At 41.7% G+C, this 25239-nt stretch overlaps 1 protein-coding gene across 2 annotated transcripts in view; it reads left to right on the forward strand.

The window, feature by feature from the left end:
• LOC124038681 (Golgi apparatus protein 1-like) overlaps positions 1–25239 on the forward strand; it is a 46924-nt gene that overhangs the window by 1211 nt on the left and 20474 nt on the right. For both annotated transcript variants that reach the window (XM_046354772.1, XM_046354778.1), the window contains exons 2-10: positions 13760–13789; positions 13993–14079; positions 15200–15415; positions 16849–17052; positions 17284–17355; positions 22924–23110; positions 24349–24563; positions 24759–24880; positions 25027–25128. In XM_046354772.1, coding sequence (XP_046210728.1) covers positions 13760–13789; positions 13993–14079; positions 15200–15415; positions 16849–17052; positions 17284–17355; positions 22924–23110; positions 24349–24563; positions 24759–24880; positions 25027–25128 — 1235 coding nt within the window. The remainder of the gene's footprint in view (positions 1–13759; positions 13790–13992; positions 14080–15199; positions 15416–16848; positions 17053–17283; positions 17356–22923; positions 23111–24348; positions 24564–24758; positions 24881–25026; positions 25129–25239) is intronic.

Here is a 25239-nt window from a genome sequence, read left to right on the forward strand (position 1 = left end):
TTAGAACAGTGGTTGGTGCTGATTTGGTTAGGTAAGCATCTTGTTCTCTGTTAATGACCAGTGGTTGCTCTCTTCATTGTAAAATGCTGATAATTATTAATTCATTTATTTTCACCAGATTTCAGTGGCCCGTTTTCATTGAGGAGGCTCTGTCAGTGTTCTTGGCTCAGCTCTTTTGGTGTGGGTAGTTTTAGAGGCACACAGCAATTTCCCTGTCTCCAGGCTGCTGCTCACTGCCAGCCTCCATGGTAGTTGTGATTTTGTTTACTTGGTCAATTCACAGAGTAGGGAGGAGGCCATGGCAGTATGACTTTACTTTCAGGACTCATGGCTTGGATCGTTTACTTCTGAGTTTTGAAGGTCCTCTTGAGTTCTGTGTTGTTGAAAAAGCTTTTCTGGGGGAATTTGAGGCATTTTGGCAATGTCTCTCAGGTTGAAGAGTTTATTGGCTATTTATAGTCTCAATAGGGCTAAACATGCATTGTAAGCTTATTGTTTTGTTTTAAAGAAAAATCCCCAAATTATATTATTGGTCCTTTTAATGAAATGGCTTTATATTCATTCTGACAACTGCCGTTTTGTTTACAGCAAATAGGCCTAAACGTTGACGTCTAGCCTTAATCACTGTAGGAAATGTGTTGTTTTCATTTCACACTATAGTTTTGTGCAGAGTGAGGTTAATTCTGGTTCTGCTACCTTGGCTCTCAGCCCATGGCTCTTCTTTGAGTGTGAATTAAGTGGACAGATATTTTCCTCTCAGCTTGATGAAACCTTAATAAACTGGTCCATTATCAAATTCACAGAAGCTCTATATGGGCACCTGTGCAGGCGTGCACAGCTTTCATGGTTTCTGAGGTCAAGGATGGGTCTAGTCAAATTATTTAAATATGACGACAAGAAGCATCTTCCTTTTCCAGACACCGGGCTCTGCAGTGCAAACATTTTACTCACATACTGGTATGCACCTAAATATTTTGCTGTGAACCTGGAATTTTACTTCAGCTCCACCAATGCACATAGAAAAAAATCGTCCAGATAATTGTTGAAATGATTACTTCAGTCTACCGCGGCCCCTGAGTGCCATGGAGAATACACTGAGCGCAGATTCATGATCGTCATGCTTGCACCATTACTACAAAAAAAATGCTTTTTACCTCAAATAATTTTACTTGTGCTCCTACATTTTTCAACTTACACTACTTGACCAAATGTATGTGGACATCTTCTCGTTGAACAACTCAATCCAAAATTATAGGCATTATTATAGAGTTGTCCCCCCTGCTGACATAACAGCCTCTTCTGTGAATGCTTTCTACTAGATGTTGGAATATTGCTGCCGGGAATTGGTTCCATTCAGCCACAACAGCACTGAGGTCGGGCACTATTCTTGAGTGATTTAGGCCTGGATCGCAATGGACGTTCAAATTCATCCCAAAGATGTTCGATGGGGTTGAGGTCAGCGCTCCGTGCAGGCCAGTCAAGTTCTTCCACACCGATCTCAACAAATATTTTTGTATGGACCTCGCTTTGTGCACGGGGGCATTACCATGCTGAAACAGGAAAGGGCCTTCCCCAAACTGGTGCCACAAAGTTGGAAGCACAGAATCATCTAGAATATCATTGTATGCTGTAGCGTTAAGATTTCCCTTCACTGGAACGAAGGGGCCTAGCCCGGACAATGGAAAAACAGGTCCAGACCATTTTTCCTCCTCCACCAAGCTTTACAGTTGGCACTAAGCATTCAAGCAGGTAGCATTCTCCTGGCATCTGCCAAACCCTGATTTGTCCGTTGGGACTGCAAGATGAAGTGGGATTCATCACTCCAGAGAATGCCATTCCAGTGTCCAATGACCGCAAGCTTTACACCACTCCACCTGAAGTTTGGCATTGCGCATGGTGATCTTAGGCTTGTGTGCAGCTGCTTGGCCATGGAAACCCATTTCATTAAGCTTCCGACGAACAGTTCTTATGCTGATGTTTTTTCCAGATGCAGTTTAGAACTCAGTAGTGCGTGTTGTAACAGAGGACAGACAATTTTTACGTGCTTCAGCACTTGGCGGTTCCGTTCTGTGAGCTTGTGTGGCCTACCACTTCGCGGCTGAGCCGTTGTTGCTCCTAGACGTTTCCACTTCACAATAACAGCACTTAGTTTTACCGGGGCAGCGCTAGCAGGGCAGATATTTGACTTGTTAGAAAGGTGGCATCCTATGACGGTGCCACGGTGAAAGTCACTGAGCTCTTCAGTAAGGTAATTCTACTGCAAATGTTTGTCTATGGAGATTGCATGGCGGCGTGCTCGATTTTATACACCTGTCAGCAACTGGTGTGGCTGAAATAGCCTAATCCACAAATTTGAAGGGTTGTTCACATACTTTTGTGTGTGCTGGGCGCACAATTGGCCCAGCATCGTCCGGGCTGTCATTGTAAATAAGAATTAGTTCTTAACTGACTTGCCTAGTTAAATATATGTCACACACACCACACTGACCAAAAAGTTATTTGTTGGAATTTACGTATGTCCCCATTACCAATAAAACAATCAAAACCTATTTCTTTCACTTACTTGCTGTTTCGTTGTTCTTTTTTCAGTCGTTTCATTCTCAACCAGGATTTATATGGAACGATCTTTGGGTCTTTGTGTGTCAAATAACACTGTTTGACCAATCAGGACCTGAATATGACGGCACGTCACATAATTTAACACATTCATATTTTTTTTACGTAGCTATTACACATTGATTACACTATCACTCATATTTCTTATGTTGCAACGATTCATCGATACGTGTGCTATGATGCTGGTAAAGTTGTCTCTCGCACCTACAGTGCTGGTCATAAAAAAAAGCTAGCTAGCTCATGGATGCAAACAATGTTCTTCCCCATAAACATAGCAAAAAACATCTGTTTCTGTAGCTATAGTTAGTTATCAGCTAACTATATAGCTAGGTGTCATCATCTAAGATAACCCTGATTTATAAAACAGTTCTTATTTTATTAATGGTGGTCAGACCCATCTATGTGACGCTAGCCACAATAAGGATTAGCCACAATAGTAGACTTTACGGTTAGCCTTAAATCAAAGTATGGCATAATAATACTATTTGTATTAATTTGCATCACTGTCAATTACATTTTTTTTTATTTTGAAGGCAAATTCCACGATTGTGCCTAATCCTTATTGTGGCTAGCTTCACAGCACAACCTGGTCCCACTAGCCAGATGAAGCTAGCTGGCTGCTTATAACGTTAGCTTTGGGCAACAGGGTTAAGTAGCTGGCTAGCTATTGTTTTCATAAACTGAAGTTTAATTTCAATAGGTGGACAACAAGTGGCAAATATAGCTAATTCTTACTCACAAGGATTCCTAAATTATTTGCTAAGAATAATGAAAATAACAGCAGTTTCTACTGATCATTGTTTTCAGACTGGTTGCGTTAGTGATAGCTAGGTACCAAGCTAAAGCTAGCTACCCCAGAAGTTGCTGTCAAACAAATTATGCTTTATTATCAACGCGGTATTGGAAGCACATCGTTCTTGGCCTGTGTTTGCTTATTTGCAGACTTATTTATACAGCTTTGACAGTGTATCTTTTTTTGACACGTAAAGACCCAAATGGCATTCATAGTGTGTATGCCGTGACTCTAATATCAGTGATGCTGCTATTGTGTAACTCCGGTAAGGAAACATCTGAAAAATAGTGCACTTGGTAGTGCATACCGGTGCTCGACCAGTCGGCGAAAGCCAACATGACCCATGACAGAGAATGGTTGATTGTCAAGGGGAATGAATTCTATTATCCTGGCTTTAATGGAGTTCACCTTTGAGTTGTCTCACTGAAATTGTCTTACTCTTTCAAATGACTGCTCGATCCACACGCAACATTTTACGTGGCGTCATTACGTCATGTACCTACGCTATGTAGGTATGCACGGTAGCTTTGACATCAGAATTTAATATGGGCGTTAAACTAGACATCGGGCCGATACCAATGTTGGCATGTTTATCTAATATTGGCCAATCCGATATGTCCGCCGATTTATATCCTGCATCCCTAGTCGAAAGCGTTCCACAGGGTTGCTGGTCCACGTTGACTCATGCTTCCCACAGTTGTCAAGTTGGCTGGATGTCCTTTGGGTGGACCATTCTTGAAACACACGGGAAACTTGAGTGTGAGAAATCCAGCAGTGTTGCAGTTCATGACACAAACCGGTGCACCTGGCACCTACTACCATACCCCGTTCAAAGGCACCTAAATCTTTTGTCTTGACCATTCTCAACCCGAATGGCACACATACAATCCATGTCTCAAGGCTTAAGTCATTGTGTAACCTTTCTCCTCCCCTTCATCTACACCGACTGGAGTGGATTTAACAAGTGACATCAATAAGGGATCATAGCTTTCACCACGATTCACCTAGTCAGTCTGTCATGGAAAGAGCAGGTTCTTAATGTTTTTAATGTTATGTATACTTGGGGTACGTGCTCCTTGTAACAAAGGTCAGCTTAGCCCTGCCCATGTAATAGAGAACTAAGATCACAACATTTTAAGTTCATATTCAGTTTAGAATGAGTCACATAATGTTTAGTGTATTTATGTACTTTCCCTTTCTGTAAATGATTTCCAGTGTTCTATTTGTGACATTCAAGGTCGTGTGGGTTGATGGTCACTAGTTATATTATTCTCATATTTGTGCATCTCTCCTTTCATGAAAGGTTCGATACGCATCTAGATACTTGTGCTCAGATACGATACATTAACGATACGTTTTTATTTTGAAACTATTGGGTGTGATTCAGCTTGATTAGGGGAACAAATTGATGCATTTCAGTAAGATTTGATGGACTGCCATACCCTGTTCACTTGTCTTTTGTCTTGCCCATTCACCCTCTGAAGGGCACTCACACAATCCATGTCTCAATTGTCTCAAGGCTTAACAATCCTTTATCCTGTCTCCTCCCCTTCATCTACATTGATTGAAGTGGATTTAACAAGGGAGAGGATTAAGGGATCATGGCATTCACTTGGAGTCACCTGGCCAGTCTGTCATGGAAAGAGCAAGCGTTCTTAATGTTTTTGTACACTCAGTGTGTAAGCTATATACTGTATTTAGCTGCTATTTATAAACGTGTTCATATAACCTAACAATGAGGGGGAGTAAGTCTGCTTGAGGATAAATTCAAACTTGAGACTTGCATGGTCTTCTGAAGTCCTCATTGCTGGTTCTTTCTTTTCTCTTTCTTTGTGTGTCTGTGCTTCTCTCTTTAGAGGCCTATAGTAGCTACAGTATGCGACTTTGTCGCTGTGTATTTTTGTGTGAAAATGTTTTCACCACACACTGTCAGTCCAGGTTATAGACCCGATTTTGTTTTATATACTGATTTGCCAAGCCGGAGAGCCTTTCCTGAGACATTGTGCATTATATGTCCATTGCGCTGCACACAATTTAAACGTAGTCTTGAATGATGCATTCCAGTATACCAGAGCGAAGGGACTGCGAACACACAACTCAAACTGCGTTGCAACAGTATGAACTAAATAACTAACTACTTTTTTTTTGTTCAAAGTCTGTTTTCTGCTAAAGATGATAGACAGTCTGTTTGCATCTGCAAATGTATTATCTACTATCAAGACGATCTGTACCCAGAGCTTCCTATACAGCTAATCTCCTTCTGTAACATGTTGAGGCTGGCAATTAAGGAGAATGAGAGGCTCAATTAAAGAACTGCTGTATTCCCTTCTGCCCAGTTTCCATGATGTTGTTACGGCAATCAAGCTGTTTTTTACCATCCCTGTTACTGCGGTGAGAGATTGTTTTCTAAACTAAAACTTATAATGAACTACTTAAGAAGCGGTAGGCTCTCGGTCTGATATGCGCTTTTGAACATCTGTGGTATCACCACTCATTGCACTGGCACCGCTGTTGTCGACTTGCCCTTGGCATTTGTTCACCGATATCCCCTTACTTTCAATTAGTGGTTTTAAAAATATATATTTTTCAATGCCTGAGGCACTTTTTCCATCACACTTAGCTTCCTAGTACGTATGGAAATGTCAATTATCTATATAATTTTTTTGGAGAATTATTGATATATATAATTATTGATATATTATTATAATTTTGATGAAGTCCCAATCTTATTGTTTTGACTTCCTACAAACCTCCCTGGCTGGTGTTTTAGAACATTTGATGCTGTCCGATTAGAATATAAATTCTTGTCCCCAGATTAAGGCTAACTCCTATTAGTCGACTGGGTGATTGTTTGGTCGTTAAGCTGTTTGTTGACTGAGATCGTTTAAGTCGAGCAGTAACAGATAAATGTTTATAGTACCAGTCAAAAGTTTGGTGACACCTACTTATTCAATGTTTTTTCCTTATTTAAAAAAAATATCTACATTGTAGAATAATAGTGAAGACAAACTATGAACTAACACATGGAATCATGTAGTAACCAAAAAAGTGTTAAAGAAATCTAAATATTTTTGAGATTCTTCAAAGTAGCCACCCTTTGCCTTGATGACAGCTTTGCACACTCTTGGCATTTGCTCAAACAGCTTCACCCTAGAATTATTTTCCAACAGTCTTGAAGGAGTTCCCACATATTCTGAGCTCTTGTTGGCTGCTTTTCCTTCACTCTGCGGTCCAACTCATCCCAAACCATCTCAATTGGGTTGAGGTCAGGTGATTGTGGAAGCCAGGTCATCTGATGCAGCACTCCATCACTCTCTTTCTTGGTCAAATAAACCTTACACAGCCTAGAGGTGTGTTGGGTCATTATCCTGTTGAAAAACAAAGTATAGTCCCACTAAGCGCAAACCAGATGGGATGAATGCTGTGGTAGCCATGCTGGTTAAGTGTGCCTTGAATTCTAAATACATCTCTGACAGTGTCACCATCACAACTCCTCCATGCTTTATGGTGGGAAAAACACATAGGGAGATCATCTGTTCACCTACTCTGCGTCTCACAAAGACATGGCAGTTGGAACCAAAAATCTCATTTGGATTCATCAGACCAAAGAAAACATTTCCGCCGGTCTAATGTCCATTGCACATGTTTCTTGGCCCAAGCAAGTTCCTTCTTATTATTGGTGTCCTTTAGTGGTTTCTTTGCAGCAATTCAACCATGAAGGCCTTATTCACAGTCTCCTCTGAACAGTTGATGTGTATGTTACTTGAACTCTGAAGCATTTATTTGGGCTGGTAACTCTAATGAACTTATCCTCTGCAGCAGAGCTAACTCTGGGTCTTCCATTCCTATGGCAGTCCTCATGAGAGACAATTTCATCATAGCGCTTGATGGTTTTCGACTGCACTTGAAGATACTTTCAAAGGTCTTGATATGTTCTGGATTGACTGACCTTCATGTCTTAAAGTAATGATGGGCTGTTGTTTCCCATTGCTTATTTGAGCTGTTCTTGCCTTAAGGACTTGGTCTTTTTACCAAATAGGGCTATCTTCTGTATATATCCCCCCAACCTTGTCACAACACAACTGATTGACTCAAACGCATTAAGAAGGAAAGAAATTCCACAAAGTAACAAGGCACACCTGTTCATTGAAATGCATTCCAGGTGACTACCTCATGAAGCTGGTTGAGAGAATGCCAAGTGTGCCTTCATGACAGCTTTGCACAAAGGGTGGCTATTTGAGGAATCTGAAATATAATATATATTTTGGTTTGTTTGACACTTTTTTTGGTTACTACATGATTCCATATGTGTCATTTCACAGTTTTGATGACTTCTTTATTATTCTACAACGCTCTGACATCTAGGCTACTTGCCGATACCGGTATCTGATGTTTTCCTTGACAAAAAAAAACGATACCGATTTATAAAAAATGATGCCTTTTTTTAAGCATTCTAGTACAGTTAAATTGTTGAAACACACACACACTGAGTAAAAAGTTATTTTGTTGGCTCTTGCTTACTTGCTATGCTCTTTCGTTGTTCATTTGTTCAGTCTCAACCAGGATTTCATCATACATGTCAAGCAGTGAAGTTTCAACTCTGTCCGTCACTGAGTCCGTTTCCGTCTTATCCAGCTGTGTCTGTAACATTTCACGTAAACCTTGTTTCCATTCTGCATCAAAGTAGCGGTCCTTGTACCTAGCATCGAGCATGGCTGCGACACAGTAAAGAGGCTCAGAGAATGCCACCGAATTGCTTTTTCACAGGCTCTTGTAGAGCACGTTTGCAAGTTTTAACCCCATGGTCTGTGTCTGCAGTTTTGTTGAGCAGGTATTTCAATGCCATGACCGAGGGTATCACATCTGCTGCAGACACAGTTGATGAGCTTTTTTCTCGAGTCAGTTGTTCGAATGGAGCTAGGTGTGTGTTCATGTTCTCAAATGCCATTGAAGCGATATGAGAACCAGCACATTCTTGAGCATGCAATAAGGCTTTCATCAGTACGAAATCTTTGTCGACCCATGGTGCTGTCAGATTCAGCATGCTCATGGGGCTGACATCGCTGTTCCAAATGTCAGTTGTGTAGCTAATAGCAGTGACGACCATAGCAAGTAGCTCATGGATGTGCGTTTCAACTATACTGTGTAACTCCGGTAAGGCAACATCTGAAAAATAGCATCTACTTGGTGGTGTGTACCGGGGCTCGAGGTGCTCGAACATTCGGTGAAAGCCAACATTATCCACGACAGAAAACGGTTGATTGTCAAGGGCAATGAATTCCACTATCTTGGCGTTGTTGGATTTTGCCTTTGAGTTGTCTCTTTTTTAAAATGTTCTTACTCTTTCAAATGACTGCTCGACTTGAACTTGTTTAGTTGTTGGAAGTGTGCGCTTATTTTTCTGCTTTTGCTCTGTGTAGTGCTCTATTTTTCGTGGCGTCATTACGTCATCTACCTACGTTATGTATGTATATGTATGCACGTCAGCTTTAACATTGGTTTTACACAACTAGACACCGGGCCGATGCAGATTTTGGTATTTTTAGCTAATATAGGCCAATTCTGATATGTTTACCAATATATCGTGCATCCCTAGTCTCTGTCACTGCCTGTCACCAAGGCAATACCCCAAGGCTAAATCCTAGTCCCCACGCCCCAAAACAATATATGTGACTCACTTCCTGGATTTGGTCTTATGGAGCAAAATTTGAAATTGTGTTTTTTACGTTGGATCAAATCAAATCAAATTTATTTATATAGCCCTTCGTACATCAGCTGATATCTCAAAGTGCTGTACAGAAACCCAGCCTAAAACCCCAAACAGCAAACAATGCAGGTGTAAAAGCACGGTGGCTAGGAAAAACTCCCTAGAAAGGACAAAACCTAGGAAGAAACCTAGAGAGGAACCAGGCTATGTGGGGTGGCCAGTCCTCTTCTGGCTGTGCCGGGTAGAGATTATAACAGAACATGACCAAGATGTTCAAATGTTCATAAATGACCAGCATGGTCGAATAATAATAAGGCAGAACAGTTGAAACTGGAGCAGCAGCACAGTCAGGTGGACTGGGGACAGCAAGGAGCCATCATGTCAGGTAGTCCTGGGGCACGGTCCTAGGGCTCGGGTCCTCCGAGAGAGAGAAAGAAAGAGGAGAGAATTAGAGAGAGCATATGTGGGGTGGCCAGTCCTCTTCTGGCTGTGCCGGGTGGAGATTATAACAGAACGTGACCAAGATGTTCAAATGTTCATAAATGACCAGCATGGTTGAATAATAGTAAGGCAGAACAGTTGAAACTGGAGCAGCAGCATGGCCAGGTGGACTGGGGACAGCAAGAACTCATCATGTCAGGTAGTCCTGGGGCATGGTCCTAGGGCTCAGGTCCTCCGAGAGAGAGAAAGAAAGAGGAGAGAATTAGAGAACGCACACTTAGATTCACACAGGACACCGAATAGGACAGGAGAAGTACTCCAGATATAACAAACTGACCCTAGCCCCCCGACACAAACTACTGCAGCATAAATACTGGAGGCTGAGACAGGGAGGGGTCAGGAGACACTGTGGCCCCATCCGAGGACACCCCCGGACAGGGCCAAACAGGAAGGATATAACCCCACCCACTTTGCCAAAGCACAGCCCCCACACCACTAGAGGGATATCTTCAACCACCAACTTACCATCCTGAGACAAGGCCGAGTATAGCCCACAAAGATCTCCGCCACGGCACAACCCAAGGGGGGCGCCAACCCAGACAGGCTGACCACAACAGTGAATCAACCCACCCAGGTGACGCACCCCCCCCAGGGACGGCATGAGAGAGCCCCAGCAAGCCAGTGACTCAGTCCCCGTAACAGGGTTAGAGGCAGAGAATCCCAGTGGAAAGAGGGGAACTGGCCAGGCAGAGACAGCAAGGGTGGTTCGTTGCTCCAGAGCCTTTCCGTTCACCTTCCCACTCCTGGGCCAGACTACACTCAATCATATGACCCACTGAAGAGATGAGTCTTCAGTAAATACTTAAAGGTTGAGACCGAGTTTGCGTCTCTGACATGGGTAAGCAGACCGTTCCATAAAAATGGAGCTCTATAGGAGAAAGCCCTGCCTCCAGCTGTTTGCTTAGAAATTCTAGGGACAATTAGGAGGCCTGCGTCTTGTGACCGTAGCGTTCGTGTAGGTATGTACGGCAGGACCAAATCAGAGAGGTAGGTAGGAGCAAGCCCATGTAATGCTTTGTAGGTTAGCAGTAAAACCTTGAAATCAGCCCTTGCTTTGACAGGAAGCCAGTGTAGAGAGGCTAGCACTGGAGTAATATGATCAAATTTTTGGGTTCTAGTCAGGATTCTAGCAGCCATATTTAGCACTAACTGAAGTTTATTTAGTGCTTTATCCGGATAAAAGTAGAGACCTCAGAGCTACAAAATGGTATATCATACACTACAGTTGAGGAACAATGGGAAAGTAATTCTGCTTTGAAAGTTGATAAACTTGTAAAACTCACTTTTGAGAGAATGGCCTTTGAATATTTTGTTATCTAGTGAAGAGCTCTAATTTGTATACACCCATTCATCATCGTTCAAACCCTCTTAAGCTTTAGCCCCACCTATCTCGTTTCGCTCTCGGAGCATTGAGCGCACACTTGACCCACTGGCCGATGTTTTGTTTACCTATGGATAACATGAAAACAGCCTAACCAGCTCTGCTGGCAACAATTTCAGTACGCTTTGACATCTACTGACATCTACTGACACCAGCCTTATTCAATGGGTTTGTGCATTTTAGCTTAAGACATGTAGATGGCTAGGTAAACAATTAACCTAGCTTGGTAAACGATGTGTAAGAACACACACATCACATAACGTTAGATAATGAGCCAGCCAGCAACGAACACAGCGAACACAGTGCCAAATCATGTCGTTACTAACCTGCTTAAATATGCTGGGAGCTAACCAACCAGGCTCAAATATGCTGGGAGCTAACCAACCAGGCTCAATGTTAGCTAGCTAACATTAGGCTCCTAACTAGAAAAGCATACGCCTCTGAGATACGAATAATATCAGCTAGGGAGCCAGCCCGCTAATGTTAGCTAGCAAGCTAACTACACTTTAGCTTAAGACATGTAGCTAACTAGGTAAACAATGTATGAACACACATGTCATGTAACGTTAGCTAACAAGCCAGCTACCTTTGGTGAAACAAACAACTGAGCACAGTGCCAAATCATGTCTTTATTACCCTGTATGAGTATGCTGGGAGCTAACCAACAAATGTGCTTTACAAAACTTTATTGAAACTATACTTGGTAGAAATAGGTTGTTTCTTTTTGTGTGGCGGCAATGATTCTGCCGTGGCACAGCGCCACACTTACATGAACGCTGAGGAAACACTGCATAGCGTATGTAAGCAATGTGCCCACACTCTCTGGCAGCTTTCATGGCTGGGGTAAGTTCTTTCTTCTGGCACACAGCTTCAGGATAGTTCTCATTGAGGAAGATATACGTTCCTCTCAAGTTCTTGGCTCTTTCCAGAACAGCTACCTTGACCTTGCTACCAGGGCCTGTCACCTGAGCCAGTGGTGGATTTTCCACTCCTGTGGGTGTGCTCCACCACAATCTTCCTCTGCTCCATCTTCTGTGTCTCTGAGTATTTCCTTCACTTTCTCTTCAGACTCTGTCCAGTGCTCTGCAATTCTGTCCACAACCATGTTATTCCGCCTTGATTACTTAGAGTGCTGTCATCTTGCCGTTTTCCTGTTTAAACTCATCGAGCTGACCCTAGGAGTACTGCAAACTGTTCTTCAGGTCCTGGCCCTCTCTGGTCAGATCACCCATTCTTTTATTAGTTTACTCCATGAGTATTTGGACAAAACACTTGAAGCACTTATTTTCTTGTTGTACCAACAGCTTGTAGAACTTTTTGTTTGTTTAAAATCCTTCACCTGTGATAGAGAGCACTGTCCTCAACTGTACTCCTGCCGGTTTTGGACTTTTGTCATGGTAACAACATAGGTCAGGCTGTTATTCCTCGCAGTTCTAGACAGGGCAGGTTGTAGGGAAGATCGTAAACATCAACAAAAGTCTGGGACAATCCGCGGCCTTGGTCGGCAGGATCACTGGCTAGATGGTAGCGATCCCAGCAACTGATGCCAACCGCTTTGCAGGATCCAAACTCAAGAGGTAACTAGCTAGTAACAAAACCTGTTTCAATAGACGTTCAAAACTTTACAAAACAACAAACCTAGCTCTCTCTAAATGCACACACTTCAATGGGGCAGAAGGCAGTGTGTTGAGATTCTTAATGGCCAGATATCTAGAAACAGTGACAAGAAGCTGCCATGTGGGGAAACGTATGTGGCTAGTTTTAGGCAATAGTGTTCTTCATAACATGTCTTGTTTGAGGTGTTTTGACTGATGTTGCGTCTATGCTAATATGGCTAAAAGTTGCTCGCTAGATGACCAACAACAGTATCAATGTATTTGAGATGTGCAAATTGATTTATGTATCCAATAAACATTGGGAACGAAATATATTTTACATGCGGTCAACAATCTAAGCCAACACCGTCTGTTTTGACCCATTTGTCGCTAAACAACCAACCCGTCTGTGACGTAGTAGGCCATTTTCAGAGACCACTTTTGGCTCCTGAACTCTACTTTCTAAGCTACTGGCTGAAATTATACAAAAGTTCAGCAGTGCATCTTTAATTGAGATTTTTGCCTGTTGGTCCCACACGACACTGACCATAGCTTTGCTTAGTGACTTTTCCCCAAGATTTATGTCCTTAGTCCTAATGTGACAGACTTTTTGTAGATTGGAATTAGGCGGCACAGAGAAGCTCTGGGTGCATTGGTAAAGGGGGGAATATGGTATTTTTATGATGTAGCCTAGGTGTCATTATGGATACACAGAGTGCCCTGGCTGCTCATCGATCCTATCCATAAAACAGTGTGGGTTAGTAGAGCTGGGCAATATAGACACAAATCCATATCATGATAAATTGACTGAATTCTAGGGATGAAATTAAACAACAGGGTTATTTAACTGGGGGTCTGCCGCAACTATAAATAAAATAAGTATAAAGAGAAGGGAAAATGCTGGGCAGTGATCAATTAAGACACAAAAAATAAATAAATCCTTTCAATGTTATGAATATCGCTAGCAACAACATTGAAACTAGGAGAATATCTTCTTTCTAATGATGTCCACTATGTCTCAACCCCTAATATTGAGCAAATTACACTCTAGAGCCAATTACATAGTATCTGATAGGCTTTGAAAAAGCAGCAGCGAATAGGCTGCAAATGATATTCTTTATGGTTATGATCATAGATTGACTGTCTTCTCTCTTATTTCTCTCCAGGAAACAGAGATTGCTGCTGACTGCAACCATGTAAGTGTTCTGAACTCTCCCACATCATTAAACCATCCTTTCAGTTTGTGTAACTGAATGTGTGTCATCATTTTAATACAGCGTTGTAAGCAGGTCTGACCACAAGAGGGGGCTATCACGCCTTAGCTGAAATTCCACACACACAGTGGCCTTGTCTATTGATAGCTCAAACCCTAGGAGTACATGTTTAATCTCTCCCCCAGCTCCTTTGGAACTACAAACTGAACCTGACGACCGACCCCAAGTTTGAGTCTGTGGCTGTGGAGGTGTGCAAGACCACCATCACCGATGTAAGTTGGCTGGCTAGCTTGCTTTATGGCTCTGACTATACGTCCCTCATGCTACTAGTGTCACTGTTCCTGGCACCTAGCAACACAAAGCATTTTTAATTGGTAGAGCACCTAGTAGCAACACACACCACTTTGAATTCACTTACGTAGGACTAAACCACCCATGCCCTTAGCTGATAATGGGGGGGGCCGCCGCCTCTAAATTTTTCCCCCTTTATTTCGTTAATTATGAACTCGTTTGGCTTAATCCCTATGTTCACAGGACTTTGATGTCCAAACTAATATCCCTTTCAAACCTGTGTAGCTCAGTTGGTAGAGCATGGCGCTTGTAACGCCAGGGTAGTGGGTTCGATCCCCGGGACCACCCATACGTAGAATGTATGCACGCATGACTGTAAGTCGCTTTGGATAAAAGCGTCTGCTAAATGGCATATATTATTATTATTATATTATATATATTATTATTATTATTATTATTATTATTAAACCAAGACGAAAACCTGACAACGTTTTGTCGACTGAAAGGTATTGCCGGCAAACAAAGCCTGTACTTTAATTTCTGCCAACCAACCTAGTCATGATTTCGGTAATGTATTTAAAGTTCTCGCCAAACCCTCAGTATAAATGTCCCCTTTCATCTTACTGGCTTTGGCACCCATTACATCATGAACATTCTATTGTTGTTGTCCGACTTGTCGTTGTTATTATGAAAAAGTAACACACAAACTGCAGTATGCATGCAACAGGACCGGGCCAAATAGCAACCTGCTCTATTTTTTTGCATCCAAAGAACTCATCTGTTTAAAAATGTATTTAGGATATTACAATCTAGCAAGCCAGGCAACTTTCTGGACAATGTTTTGGTTTGTTGCTACTTTTTTAGCTAACCAGCTATCTATCTAGGAACCGAAGTGTTGGTCAGAGTTTCCCAGGGGACCCTTAAAAATTGAAGCCACTTGCAATATGGATATCGCACATTGTAATTTCGTTAAGAATTTGAGTGATTGTGCAGTCCTACAACATACCATGAATCCTACGTGAATTAGGTATCATATAAGTAATGCAAATATTGTGACCATGAGAAACACAATCTGCAATTTTCTTTTCCTCCTTCCTTCAGATAAAAGAATGTGCAGCGGAGGAGAGAGGGAAGGGCTACCTGGTGTCCTGCCTGGTAGATCACCGCGGTAACATCACAGAGTACCAGTGCAACCAGTACATCGTCAAGATGACCAGCATTGTGTTCAGCGACTACCGCCTCATCTGTGGCTTCATGGACAAATGTCGCGAGGATATCAACACCCTGCACTGTGGCAGCATCTCCACCGGCGAGAAGGTAATAGGCTGGCTCTAGCCTTCATACACACCGGTGCACATTTTCAAGACCAGTACAATTTGCAGTAACCTGTAAAATCTAAGGTCTATAAAAACAACAAGCCACAGTTTAAAAAAAAATGTCTTCTTTATTTATATATATATATATATATATATATATATCAGGAATTGGTCAAGATGCTTTTTGGAATAACTGCTCAAGCGTTTGGATTTGTATGAATCTGTCTCTGTGCTATATGTAGAGGTAACACAAACGCAGACAGGTGCGGGATATGCCCATTTTTGTTTGTGCTGGTCTCTAATTTGTTAGTTTGGTTTTCAGTTTTTTTTTGACACATGGTGTTTAAACATGACATGACTACATGAGGTTTGGGCATAGGGTGGTCAGGTTTGAATTACTGCCTTCGTTATGCTACTTTGAGCTCCGGTGTTAGGCTCTGGCCAGGAGACTAGCCTATTTGCTCTCCCTACGGTCGCATACTTACCTACAGTGGGTATTATAAGTATTCACCCCCTTGGATTTCTTCAAGATTTTGTTATAAAATGGGATTAAGATGCATTTAATTGTCATTCTTTGTCAACTATTTACACAAAATAAACTGCAATGTCAGAGTGGGGGGAATTTTTTTTCTTTCTCAAAAAGTAATAATAAAAAATAAAAAAAGGCTTTGGAAGCTCATGATAGGCTAATTGACATCATTTGAGTCAATTGGAGGTGTACCTGTGGATGTATTTCAAGCTCAGTGCCTCTTTGCTTGACATCATGGGACAATCAAAAGAAATCAGCCAAGACCTCAGAAAACAAATTGTAGACCTCCACAAGTCTGGTTGATCCTTGGGAGCAATTTCCAAATGCCTGAAGGTACCACGTTCATCTGTACAAACAATAGTACGCAAGTATAAACACCATGGGATCACGCAGCCATCATACCGCTCAGGAAGGAGATGCGTTCTGTCTCCTAGAGATGAATGTACTTTGGTGTGAAAAGTGCAAATCAATCCCACACTCTTGCCAAACCTCTTGATTGGTACTGTATTTTTAATACTGGTGTCCTCTAATGAATTATTCATTTGTACAAGATGATTAATGACCATGCCTTCGGAAATCAAATCCCGGTCTTCAGGGCAACCCAACAGCAATAACTCCTCACACTGAATTACATTTTTAATTTTAGTTTTTTTATTTTATATTTAGCTTCTCTATATTTACTAGCATCTGTCCTCCCCTCTACTCTGGCTGTTTGTATGTTTTTGTGGTTGTGTGTTATATTAAATCGCACACAAAAATAATTTGAAAGGAAACATTTTATAACTGATTCAAGCGCTGCTCTTGAGCTAACAGTTCTTCAGGCCTCACACAGAGATGCATCATCAGTACACGAAGGCCCATCCGTGTGCGAGCCAACTCTCTCCCCATGTACCCATGTTCCTAAGGACGTGCACTCCCAAGGTGAGGTGATAGCGTGCCTGGAGAAGGGTCTGGTCAGGGAGGCAGAGGAGCAGCCCGGGGCCCACGCCATCGGGGCCAACTGTAAGAAAGCCATCATGCGCGTGGCCGAACTTTCCTCAGACGACTTCCACCTGGACAGATACCTATACTTCTCCTGCCGGGAGGACCGCGAGCGCTTCTGTGAAAACGTGAGTACCTTCCCTCCCTCTCTCTCGCTCCTTCCCCTCTCCCACGCTCCTTCTTTTATTCCCTCAAGTCTTTTCATTTAATAAGAGGCATAATATTAAGATTCAGAGTCCGATGCGTTCATACTTTTATCAGAGTTGAACCCTCAACTCACTGAAAAGTTGTTTTTGGTCACTGTGAATGTGAAAAATATTTGCTAATTGAATCACAATTCCATTGTCTTTGATTTCTAGACTCCAGCTGGAGAGGGCAGAGTTTACAAGTGTCTCTTCAACCACAAATTTGAGGAGGCCATGTCTGAAAAGGTACTACTTCTGCTGTTTAGCTTGATAGAAATTTCCCAATGGAGAGTCATTGCCAAAATATCAATCCATCGTTTGCTACTTGCCATTTGTCCACACGAATAATGCTCTGATTGCAAGGCATTTTGTCAGCATGGTTGGCTAAAGTATAATCGAGAGAAAATAGGTAAATGGTGATGCTGTCCTTCCCCTATGTTAATTTAGCTGATAAATCAGGACCACCACTCCCCAAAATATATTTGACAATATAATTTTTGGGATGGTAAAACTTTTCAGTGTCAACTTAAAGCTGCAATATGTAACTTTTTGGGCTACTCGAACAAATACACATAGAAATGTGAGTTATAGATCTGTCATTCTCATTGAAAGCAAGTGTAAGAAGTGGTAGATATATGTGCTCTATTTCTATGCTTCTCATTCTTAAGTTTCCTTTCTGCGTCTTTTACTTTCGGTTTTAAACACCACCTTCAAACATTAGAAAATACAATATTTTTAGTTATTGGAAAAATACATTATATTCAAAAGTATGTGGACACCTCTTTAAATTAGTGGCTTCTGCTATTTCAGCCACACCCGTTACTGACAGGTGTATACAATTGAGCACAAAGCCAAGCAATCTCTATAGACAAACGTTGGCTGTAGAGTGGCCTTACTGAAGAGCTCTGTTACTTTCAATGTGGCACCGTCATAGGATGCCACCTTTCCAACATCAGTTCGTAACATTTCTGCCCTGCTTGAGCTGCCCTGGTCAACTGTAAGGGCTGTTATTGTGAAGTGGAAATGTCCAGGATCAACAACGGCTCAGCCGCGAAGTGGTAGGCCACACAAGCTCACAGAATGGGACCACTGAGTGCTGAACCGCATGGTTTGTAAGAATCGTCTGTCCGTGGTTGCAACTGCCTCTGGAAGCAACTTCAGCCCACAAGCTGTTCGTCGGGAGCTTCAGGAAATGGGTTTCCAGGGTTGAGCAGCTGCATGCAAGCCTAAGATCACCATGCGCAATGCCAATTGTCGGCTGGAGTGGTGTAAAGCTCACCACCATTGGACTCTGGGAGCAGTGGAAACACATTCTCTGGAGTGATGAATCACACTTCACCATCTGGTAGTCCGACGGACGAATCTGAGTTTGGCGGATGCCAGGAGAGAGCTACCTGCCCCAATTCATTGTGCCAACTGTAAAGTCTGGAGGTGGAATAATGATCTGGGGCTGTTTTTCTTCATTCAGGCTAGGAGCCCTTAGTTCCAGTGAAGGGAAATCTTAATGTTATAGCATACAGTGACGTTCTAGATGATTCTGTGCTTCCAACTTTGTTACAACAGTTTGGGGAAGGCCCTTCCCTGTTTCAACATGACAATGCCCCCATGCACAAAGCGAGGTCCATACAGAAATGGTTTGTCAAGGTCTGTGTGGAAGAACTTGACTGGCCTGCACGGAGCACTGACCTCAAATCCATCGAACACATTTGGGATGAATTGGAACGCTGACTGCAAGCCAGGCATAATCGCCCAACCTCGCCAATGCTCTTGTGGCTGAATGGAAGCAAGTCCCCGCAGCTATCCAACATCTAGTGGAAAGTCTTCCCAGAAGAGTGGAGGCAGTTATTGCAGCAAAGGGGGTCCAACTCCATTTAATGCCCATGATTTTGTTATGAGATGTTCAATGCGTAGGTGTCCACATACTTTTGGTCATGTAGTGTATTTTACAGGGGTGTAGACAGTATGTTGATTCTTTACACTATACATGGCTTATTTTGTCTCACAGTTTAAAACAGACGCTGGGAAAGTTCTGGGACGACAGATCCAAAATTCATACAACCACTGCACAAAATATTTTAATTTTTTTAAGCAATGTGGCTGATGTAGCAGATCAGACCGTTTTTAGTTGTATTTCTTCATATTATAAGGTCAACAATGCGCATGGCTGTAGGCTACGCGTGACTGATCCAAAATACAATTAGTGAGAACACTGATCTCAAAAGTGCATTGCACGCGCAAGTGGTTTCATATAACAGAGATTAAACTATATATTACTAATTTGACTGAGATTTGAGTCTTTGGCTGCTGGACAATAAAATAACTTTGACTTGAAAACCAATAGAACATGATACGTTTTTGTTTAATGGCATTAAACCATTTAAGTTTATGGTTAAATAGTTTCTAAATGCTGATCGCCTCTGCCAGTGGCGATTTTAGCATGTAAATCTTGGCCGGGCAAAAAAAACTAATGTGGAATGCATGCCAGCAAAGCCACTACACAATACTAAACAATATATTAGTTTCACTATATTAGTTTCACTATAACAAACGGTGCCCACAATCTGTTAGGGCTTACATAAAGCTGTCCCAACATCAATCCCAACATTGTCCCAACATCAATCCCAACATTTTACCACTGCTGCACCTGGCATCAGTCGAGCCTTGTCTGGCAGCAAAACAGTTAATTCAGCTGCATTTACTGCCTAAAAAAAATGATATGGCTGACTTCCTTAATCAAATGTGGTTTCTGATGACATTTTCGATTTAGACATTAATGAGCGAACTAGGACGGACATAGTCCATATAACTATTTGTTTACCACTTTTGAAATGTATAATGTCAGAAATCAGAACATGGGCCGTTCTTAGTGTTCTCCTTATATACCAAGTCAGAACCGTAGGATAAATAAAGGGGGCATATAAGCAGACAATACTATATTCAATGATGACATTTCTCTAAAACAGATTATAGGCTACATGTTCACCACCAAGTCAGAACAGTAGGTGAAATGAATAGACCATATTATTATGGTGAGGCACATGGGCTACACAACATACAGTAAGTATTTATTTCTTAGCTACAGTATACATATCTCGCTGGCATATATAATTTATACAGCAGCATTCAATACATTTTTTGTGCTCACTTGAACAGTAAGGTGGTGCCGCGGTCCTTTGTGGGCAAATTTTGTCATCAAAGTCTGGCATTCTCTGGATTTATGGTGCTGTCAACACAACTGGGAACTCGTAAAAAAATGACGTAATTGATTTCAGGTTGTACCTCCCATTCTTTCTATTCTGGTTAGATCCAGTTTGCGCTGTTCTGTGAAGGGAGTAGTACACAGCGTTGTACGGGATCTTCAGTTTCTTGGCAATTTCTCGCCTGGAATAGCCATTATTTCTCAGATCAAGAATAGACTGCGTTTCAGAAGAGTGCTTTGTTTCTGGCCATTTTGAGCCTGTAATCGAACCCACAAATGCTGATGCTCCAGATACTCAACTAGTCTAAAGACGGACAGTTTTATTGCTTCTTTAATTAGCACAACAGTTTTCAGCTGTGCTAACATAATTGCAAAAGGGTTTTCTGATGATCAATTAGCCTTTAAAAAAATTATACACTTGGATTAGCTAACACAATGTGCCGTTGGAACACAGGAGTGATGGTTGCTGATAATGGGCCTCAGTACGTCTATGTAGATATTCCATAAAAAATCAGCCGTTTCCAGTTACATCATTTACAACATTTACAATGTCTACACTGTATTTCTGATCAATTCAATGTTATTTTAATGGACCAAAAATGTGCTTTTCTTTAAAAAACAAGGACATTTCTAAGTGACCCTAAACGTTTGAACGGTTGTGTAAATATTTTTACATTGCTTGCAAACTGATGTGACATGTATTAATGCCAAAATTCCATGCATAACAGGAAAGCACCAATTTTTATTTTAAAATATTTTTTGGCAAAAAATGTGGGGCTCAAAACAGGTGGGGCTCTGAATGACTGGTCACCATTGCCCTGTGTGGTGCGCAACAGGCGCTGTCCTTCACGCTCCGGTCTTGTGACGATTTGATCTTAATGAACCGTGCCTCGAGTATGTCAAGAATCAAGCCTTTAGACCCCTTAAAACTCAACTCTGGACCACGAAGCCATTTCCACTGCTTGCTTCATTGTTCCCATCTAATCAGGGACTGATTCAGACCTGGGACACCAGCTGTATGCAATTAATTATCAGTTAGAACCAGATATCGTAGGGCAATAGTTGAATACCACTGCTTTAGACGTTAAATATTAATTATTCTTTATTATATTTGTCAAAAGGACTTGTGTTAAGCCTATATTTATGTAGGTAAATTAAGTGTCATTAAAGTTTGGCTACATTATCTGGTGCTTCCCTCGTCAGCACCGGTTTGGACACAAGGCTATAGCCAATAGCATATGCATATCACCTACACTTTGACATGTAGGCTTTTTTATCTATATACATGAAAAATGTATTTGAATATTATTCCAATGTTGGCGTTGCTCCATCTGAGTAATTGTTTGAAATGTATTCTGAACAAAAATATATAAACGCAACATGTAAAGTGTTGGTCCCAGGTTTCATGAGCTGAAGTGAAAGATCCCAGAAATGTTCCATATGCACACAAATATAATTTCTCAAATTTTGTGCACAAATTGGTTTACATCCATGTTAATGAGCATTTCGCCTTTCCCAAGATAATCCATCCACCTGACAGGTGTGGCATATCAAGAATCTGATTAAAACCCATCATCATTACATTGGTGCAGCTTGTGCTGGTGAAAATAAGTGTGCCGTTTTCACACACAACACAATGCCACAGATGTTTTGAGGGAGCGTGCAATGCTGACTGCAGGAACGTCCACAAGAGATGTTGCCATATAATTTTAATTTCTCTACCATAAACAACCTTTAAAGAATATTTGAGAATTTAGCAGTATGTCCATCCAGCCTCACAACCACAGACCAAGTGTAACCACGCCAGCCCAGGACCTCCACATCCAGCTTATTCATCTGCGGGAGCATCTGAGACCAGCCACAAAGACAGCTGATGAAACTGAGGACCATTTTTGTCTGTAATAAAGCCCTTTTATGAGGGAAAAACTCATTCTGATTTGGCTGGGCCTGGCTCCCCAGCTGCTCCTCTGCCCAGTCATGTAAAATCCATAGATTAGGTCCTAATAAATGTATTTCAATTGACTGATTTCCTTATATGAAATGTAACTCAGTAAAATTGTTGCGTTTTTGTTTAGTGTATATATTCTTGTCCAGTTAATTTATTTTATTTACTTGTCCCAGACAAGGACAAACGTTAATGTTGAGCCCTGCAAAATATGTAGAATTGCAGGAAACTAGCTTTAAAGAAACTGCCCAGTGAAAATATCACCTTTAAAAGTTTGTATTAACGCATACTCAAATAATGTTGTTGACTCATCCTATAAAGTATAAATTGAAGAAAAAAACACTTTAAAAACCGGTATATGCCCACACCATTTCAACAAAGAAAAGCTGCTTTTTAACATTTTTTGGGGACTTAACTGTTTCACTGCTATTGTAAGTAATTATAGAAATCTGAAGCACTGGGCAGTTACTTTAAAATAGCAAAATGTGGCCAAGAGGAGGGCCTCTAAAATTTTGGGTGGAGGCAGTGCTGTTGGCCATGACCATTACCACGCCCACAAATCCTAAGTGAAAAACTGGAAAGTCTGTTCTGGTCAATCTATTTTTATTCTTTTGGCCATTAGTCAATAATTGTGAACAGAGCTGTGGTGTGTTGTGGATGTCCTCCACAGTGCAGAGATGCTCTGACCACTCGTCAGAAGCTGATTGCCCAGGACTACAAGGTGAGCTACTCCCTGGCCAAGGCCTGCAAGACGGACCTGAGGAAGTACCGCTGCAGTGCGGACACCAACATGCCCCGCGCCCGCGAGGCACGCCTCTCCTACCTGCTACTCTGTCTCGAGTCTGCCGTACACAGAGGTTGGGCTGGCTCTTGTCTTCCTAACCTATATCTGTGTGTCCACCTGTTCGATCTCTTATGTTTTGTAAATGTACAGTACCAGTCAAAAGTTTGGACACACCTACTCATTCCATGTTTGTTTTTTTACTACTTTCTACATTGTAGAATAATAGTGAAGACACAAACTATGAATTTACAAAAAAGGTGTTAAACAAATCTAAATATGTTTTTATATACTTTGCATACTCTTGCCATTTTCTCAACCAGCTTCAAGAGGTAGTCACCTGGAATGCTTTTCCAACGGTCTTGAAGTAGTTCCCATATATGCTGAGCACTAGTTGGCTGTTTTTCCTTCACTCTGCGGTCCAACTCATCCCAAACCATCTCAATTGGGTTGAGGTCGGGTGATTGTGGTGGCCAGGTCATCTGATGCAGCACTCCCATCACTGTACTTGTTTTGGGTCATTGTCCTGTGAAAAAACAAATGATAGTCCCACTAAGAGCAAACCAGATGGGATGGCGTATCGCTGCAGTATACTGTGGTAGTCATGTTGGTTAAGTGTGCCTTGAGTTCTAAATAAATGACTGACCGTGTCACCAGCAAAGCACCATCACACCACCTCCTCCATGCTTCATGTCTTAAAGTAATGATGAACTGTCATTTATTTTTCCTTATTTGAGCTGTTCTTGCCATAATATGGACTTAGCCCTATTTGGTAAAAGACCATATTCTGTATACCACCTCTACCTTGTCACAACACAACTGATTTGCTCAAACACATTAAGAAGGAAAGAAATTCCACAAATGAAATTTTAACAAGGCACATCTGTTCATTGAAACTACCTCATGAAGCTGGTTGAGATAATGCCAAGAGTGTTCAAAGCTGTCATGAAGGCAGAGGGTGGCTAATTTGAAGAATCTCAAATCAAATCTCAAATAAATAAAAATATATATATTTTTTAACACTTTGTTGGTAACTACATGATTCCATATGTGTTATTTCATAGTTTTGATGTCTTCACTATTATTCTACATTGTAGAAATTAAGAAAAACCCTGGAATGAGTAGGCATGTCCAAACTTTTGACTGGCAATGTATATCTTCCTTTGGAGTACAAAACTCATGTGGGGTCATTCTGGTCTTACTTTTAGTGTTTTTCTCTTCAGTTAATGAAATTAAATGTCTTTCAAGTGCCCTACTTGCAGTTCCCGCATGACATTTCCTGACGTGTTTGTGTGTGTGTGTGTGGTGTTCTAGGTCGTACAGTGAGCGGGGAATGTCAGGGGGAGATGTTGGACTACAGGAGGATGTTGATGGAGGACTTCTCTCTGAGCCCTGAGATTGTGCTGCATTGCCGTGGGGAGATCGAGGCCCACTGCTCCGGACTCCACCGCAAGGGACGCACCCTGCACTGTTTGATGAGGGTAGGCCGAGGAGACCTGGGCGCCATCGACAACCTCTGCCAGAAAGCTGTGAGTTCAGTTCACCTACAAAATCTCACCATAGATATTAGAAGATTAAGGGCACAATATTTTAGTTTGGAGCTTTAAAGAGCAGCCATGGACCAGAACAAAATAGTGTACACAGGAATCCGCTTCAAATAATGTTTTTGTTTTTTAAAACTTTTATTTCTATCGGTTGATTGGTTGTTATTGACCCCCCTCCAGCTCCAGACTTTGATCCAGGAGGCCGACCCTGGGGCAGACTACCGTATCGACCGGGCCCTAAACGAGGCCTGTGAGTCTGTCATCCAGACAGCCTGCAAACACATCCGCAACGGAGACCCGATGTGAGTCACCAAAATCTTCCACTCCCCTGCTCACTTTACATAGATAATAGGAAAGAGAACTACCAGAACAGTGATTAAAAAAAATATATCATCATTTATCTATCATACTTCAGCTCTGGTAATGTGTGTTTGTTGTGATTGTGTAGGATCCTGTCGTGTCTGATGGAGCACCTGTACACAGACAAGATGGTGGAGGACTGTGAACACAGGCTGCTGGAGCTGCAGTACTTCATAGCACGGGATTGGAAGTAAGTGGCAATGCTAGTTTATGGGGATCCTCCACACATTCAAGCCTTTTTAACCACTGTATCGTTAATATAGGAGCCTGACCAGGCTCCATGTAAGGGTTTTTATTTTGC

This window comes from Oncorhynchus gorbuscha, linkage group LG01 (genome assembly GCF_021184085.1).
Source record: "Oncorhynchus gorbuscha isolate QuinsamMale2020 ecotype Even-year linkage group LG01, OgorEven_v1.0, whole genome shotgun sequence".
Taxonomy (NCBI): domain Eukaryota; kingdom Metazoa; phylum Chordata; class Actinopteri; order Salmoniformes; family Salmonidae; genus Oncorhynchus; species Oncorhynchus gorbuscha.